At 48.8% G+C, this 4,862-nt stretch overlaps 1 protein-coding gene across 1 annotated transcript in view; it reads right to left on the reverse strand.

Annotated features, from left to right (window-relative positions):
• Positions 1–3,560: 3,560 nt before the first annotated feature.
• SIDT1 (SID1 transmembrane family member 1) overlaps positions 3,561–4,862 on the reverse strand; it is a 58,289-nt gene continuing 56,987 nt past the window's right edge. Inside the window, exons 15-16 of the mRNA XM_019548534.1 lie at positions 3,950–4,470; positions 3,561–3,711 (exon numbers count right to left, since the gene is read on the reverse strand). Of these exons, the coding sequence (XP_019404079.1) occupies positions 3,561–3,711; positions 3,950–4,470 (672 nt within the window). The remainder of the gene's footprint in view (positions 3,712–3,949; positions 4,471–4,862) is intronic.

Here is a 4,862-nt window from a genome sequence, read left to right on the forward strand (position 1 = left end):
AAAAAGCACCCTGTTCAAATTTGCTGATGACACTAAGATGTGGGGGGATGTGGGCACACTAGAAGGGAGCAATAGGCTGCAATCGGACCTAGGCAGGTTGCAAGGATGTGCGGATGAGAATAGGATGGGATTCAACACCGACAAGCGCAAAGTGATGCACCTGGGGAAGAACAGCCGGCACCATACCTACAGGTTGGGGAACTCCAGTCTCATTAGTGCAGAGGCGGAAAAGGATCTTGGAGTCAAATTTTCAGGCGTATCCGATTTTGTCGACTCATCCATTCTCATCAAGAGCTCTCGAAAGCCTGCCGACTGAAATCACTAAATGCTTTGCTTAAAAATCTGTATTACTCAGTTTGTAATCTGAAAGACAAAATATCTACAGTGCTATACTAAATAGATCAACTTCTCTTTTTACACCGCGCAACCATGACTTCCTTCCTATGCTGCATTCTTCTGTAGTGTAAGTAAAAATAAACTTTCTGTGTAACGAATACACTTTAAACCTCCTGACTCCGCTCGCTTACCCACCTGTCCGACCACCTTATCCCACTCACGTCCAGCCGGTTGTGCCAACCCAGGCTTGCAGGTTAAGGGTTCACCGGTCATCAGACGTGACAGGTAATTGTATGCATCTAACTGCAGTGAAGAGGCTGACAGTGTGGGCGGAATCAAGCCATTCTCCTACTTGTGTGCCATAAGGGACAGTCCCCTGACTGCAGCCTCAGAGGTTCAAGTTGGTGCCTGGGTGTATGCCTGTGAGCTGGCATCCAGGATTTTTTTGTTGCTGTTATTTTGCACCACAACACATGGAGGCTGCCACTGTCTGCAGAACCAAATGGTGTAATGGCCAGGCTCCAGGGCAGAAAGTTAGGGCCACGGCATTCCCTGCCACGGACCAGATTTAAGCCGTTGCTTCAGTCGGAATACTCAAAGTGTGTGTGAGGTAGGGGAAGTTGTGTGGGTCAAAATATGGTTTTGCGGTCATTTCTGAATCTAGGGTGTCTAAAAATTTTGAGGCCCAAGCAGCAAAGAAGCAAGCAGCCCTGGAGCCTTCCTTGTAGCTCTTGAGCTGTGTACGATGCTGGCTGGGGAAAGGGGCAAGTTTGGAGCCCCTTATGGTTGTTTCTTGCAGGGCACAGGCCTGTCTGTGAAAAGGTTTAATTTTTAATTTTTTGTTTAAATTTGGGTGAGGTCAGGTGGGTAATTCTATAGATTTCACTGCTGTGAAGAGCAAGGTAATGTAGGAGAAAGCATGCATTTTTCCTACTTGTGTCCCATAAGGGACAGTCTCCCGACTCTGCGGCCTCAGAGGTGCAAGTTGGTGCCTGGGTGTGTGCCTATTTGCCAAGTCCAAAATTTGGGACAACCTGTAAGAACAAAGAAGGCAGCACATCCCCCTCCATGGGGATGCTTTGTAAATTTACAATGAGATGTTATTCCAATGCAGAAATGTTGTTCTTATGAATATGTTCTTGTTATTGTATGCATGCATTCAACTTTGGAATCAAAGAGGCTTCCTCAGTTGAGGAGGTGCCAAGATTCGTAATGGAACATATGTAAAGGCCTGTTGAATGCTTTACAATTACCTTCTGCTGTTTCTATTATTCAATGCCAAGCTCAGCAGAAACCTTATGAGCACGTGGAAATGCTCTGGCAGATTCTGCTGCCAAAGCTGTGGCTACTGCCACTCCTCATGTGACACCTGTGTTTTCGCCTATTCCAAGTCACCGCTCTCCATTGGCAAGTCTTCACGACATTGCCTTCCCCAAGATCAGGCTCCAGAGCCAGAGAAACATAAATGGAGATGGGCTGTGTCTTTGTTACACCCTCACCATTTGTGGCACTCCCCGGACCACCATTGGTACATGCAAGCAAAGGGGGATGATAGAAGCTGTTAAGCTTGATTGCTTTGCTCCAACTTTTCCATCTGTGGCTCAACAGTACTGCCACACCTGTCCTATTTGCCAAGCCCATAATGTGGGAAAGGCTGTAAGAGCAAAGAAGGCAGCACATCCCCCACCTTGGGAACGCTTTGTAAATTTACAATGAGATGTTATTCCAATGCAGAAATGTTGTTCTTATGAATATGTTCTTATTGTATGCATGTTTTCTGGATGGGTAGAAGCCATGTGCAAAAGCTGATGCCATCACTGGAAGCACAAAGTTGCTGAGAGACTTTATTGCAAGGTTTGGTATTCCTTTATTCCTAAACTCTGAAAGAGAAACTCATTTTACTGGACAGATAATGAAAGAAGTTTGCAAAGTCTTGCAGATCCTACAGAACTTTCATTGCCCATACCATCCGCAGGCCTCGGGCCAAGAGGAATGCCAGAATGGCATCCTGAAAAAGAAACTGGCCAAAATGTGTGCTGAGACTCACCTAGAATGGCCAGATGAACTTCCCATAGCCCTTTTGAGTATGAGACCTAGTGCCAACCAAAAGACTGGGCTTAGCCCACATGACAGTCTAATGGGAAGAGCCATGAGGCTCCCCGCCTCTCCACCTGTTGCCTCCCACTTTTCCGATATACATTCACTTGATGATACCATTCTGGGCTATTGTTAGGCACTAATGAAGTGCGTTACGGCTTTCTGTTCACAGGTACAGGCAGCCCTCCCCAAAGAACCAGATGAGCTGTGCCATTCTTTTCGGCTTGGAGATTGCGTCCATATAAAAGTCCATCCACGAAAGTCATCACTGGAACCTCGCTGGAAAGGCCCATTGCAGGTACTCCTGACCACCAACACTTCAATAAAGTGTCAAGGACTCCAAACATGGATCCATGCTTCACACACTAAGAAAACATCAGCCCCATGAACCCCAATGTTTCCTCTATATCAATTTTGTAATCAGCCTCCACAAAGTGGTTGTTCTCACGTTCGAGGACCGGTGTACCCTTGACCTGATAGGCTGGGTCAGCACAACCGGCTGGACGCGGGTACGATACAGTGGTTGTACAGGTGGAAAAGCGAGAGGAGTCAGGTGGTTTAAATGCATTTTGGTTAAAGATTTACTGCTACTTACACCACAGAAGACTTGCGGCGTAGGAAGGATGTTGTGGTTACACAGTGAGAAAAAAGAAGTTCAGTTCAGCTTGCAGATACTTTTCTGTTGCACAGATCATAAACTGCTTGGTCCAGATTTTCAGCAAACCTGGAAACTGGATCCCGGGAAGAGGACCCGCAGCCGAGTCTTCCAAAACTTTTGCACAAAGAAGGCATTGCAGGGGTCCGGAGCCTGGTTTTCCGGGAAACCCGGAAACTGGATCCCAGAAAGCGGATCCAGAGACTGGTCTTCTGGAAAACCTGGAAACTGGATCCCGGGAAGCAGATCCGGAGCTGAGTCTTCTGAAACTTTTGCATTAAATAGGCATTGCAAGGATCCAGAGCCTGGTCTTCTGGAAAACCCGGAAACGATCCCGGGAAGCGGATCCGGAGCCTGGTCTTCCAGAAAACCTGGAAACTGGATCCCGGGAACCGGATCCGGAGCTGAGTCTTCCGAAACCTTTGCACAAAGAAGGCATCGCAGGGATCCAGAGACTGGTCTTTTGAAAAACCTAGAAACTGCATTCCGGGAAGCGAATCCGTAGGCTGGTCTTCCGGAAAACACGGAAACTTGATCCCGGGAAGCAGATCCAGAGCGTGGTCTTCCGGAAAACCCAGAAACTGGATCCCGGGAAGCGGATCCGGATCCGAGTCTTCCGAAACCTTTGCACAAAGAAGGCAATGCAGGGATCCAGAGCCTCGTCTTCAGGAAAACCCGGAACCTAGATCTTGGGGAGCGGATCCGGATCCGAGTCTTCTGAAACTTTTGTATAAAGAAGGCATTGAAGAGATCCAGAGCCTGGTCTCCTGTAAATCCTGGATACGGGATCACAGGAAGCAGATCCGGAGCCTGGTCTTCTGGAAAACCCAGAAACTGGATCTAGGGAAGCAGATCCGGAGCCTGGTCTTCCAGAAAACCTGGAAACTGGATCCCGGGAACCGGATCCGGAGCTGAGTCTTCCGAAACCTTTGCACAAAGAAGGCAACGCAGGGATCCAGAGCCTCGTCTTCTGGAAAACCCAGAAACTGGATCCCAGGAAGCGGATCCGGAGCCGAGTCTTCTGAAACTTTTGCATGAATAAGGCGTTGCAGGGATCTGGAGCCTGGTATCCGGAAAACCCAGAAACTGGATCCCAGGAAGCGGATACGGAGCCTGGTCTTCCAGAAAACCTGGACACTGTATCCTGGGAAGTGGATCCAGAGCCTGGTCTTCCGGAAAAGCCAGAAACTGTATCCCGGGAACCGGATCTGGAGCCGAGTCTTCTGAAACTTTTGCATAAAGAAGTCATTGAAGGGATCCAGAGCCTGGTCTGCTGGAAATCCCGGATACTGGATCACAGGAAGCAGATCCGGAGCCTGGTCTTCCAGAAAACCCGGAAACTGGATCCCGTGAACGGGATCCAGAGCCAAGTCTTCCGAAACCTTTGCGCAAAGAAGGCAATGCAGGGATCCAGAGCCTCGTCTTCCGGAAAACCCAGAAACTGGATCCTGGGAAGTGGATCTGGAGGCGAGTCTTCCGAAACTTTTGCATAAAGAAGGCATTGCAGGGATCCAGAGCCTGGTCTATTGGAAATCCTGGATACTGGATCCCGGGAAGCAGATCCGGAGCCTGGTCTTCCAGAAAACCTGGAAACAGGATCCCAGGAAGTGGATCTGGAGGCGAGTCTTTCAAAACTTTTGCATAAAGAAGGCATTGCAGGGATCCAGAGATTGGTCTTTTGAAAAACCCAGAAACTGCATTCCGGGAAGCGGATCCGGAGGCTGGTCTTCCGGAAAACCTGGAAACATGATCCCGGGAAGCGGATCCGGAGCCG

This window comes from Crocodylus porosus, unplaced genomic scaffold (genome assembly GCF_001723895.1).
Source record: "Crocodylus porosus isolate Cpor-Errol unplaced genomic scaffold, CroPor_comp1, whole genome shotgun sequence".
NCBI lineage: Eukaryota > Metazoa > Chordata > Crocodylia > Crocodylidae > Crocodylus > Crocodylus porosus.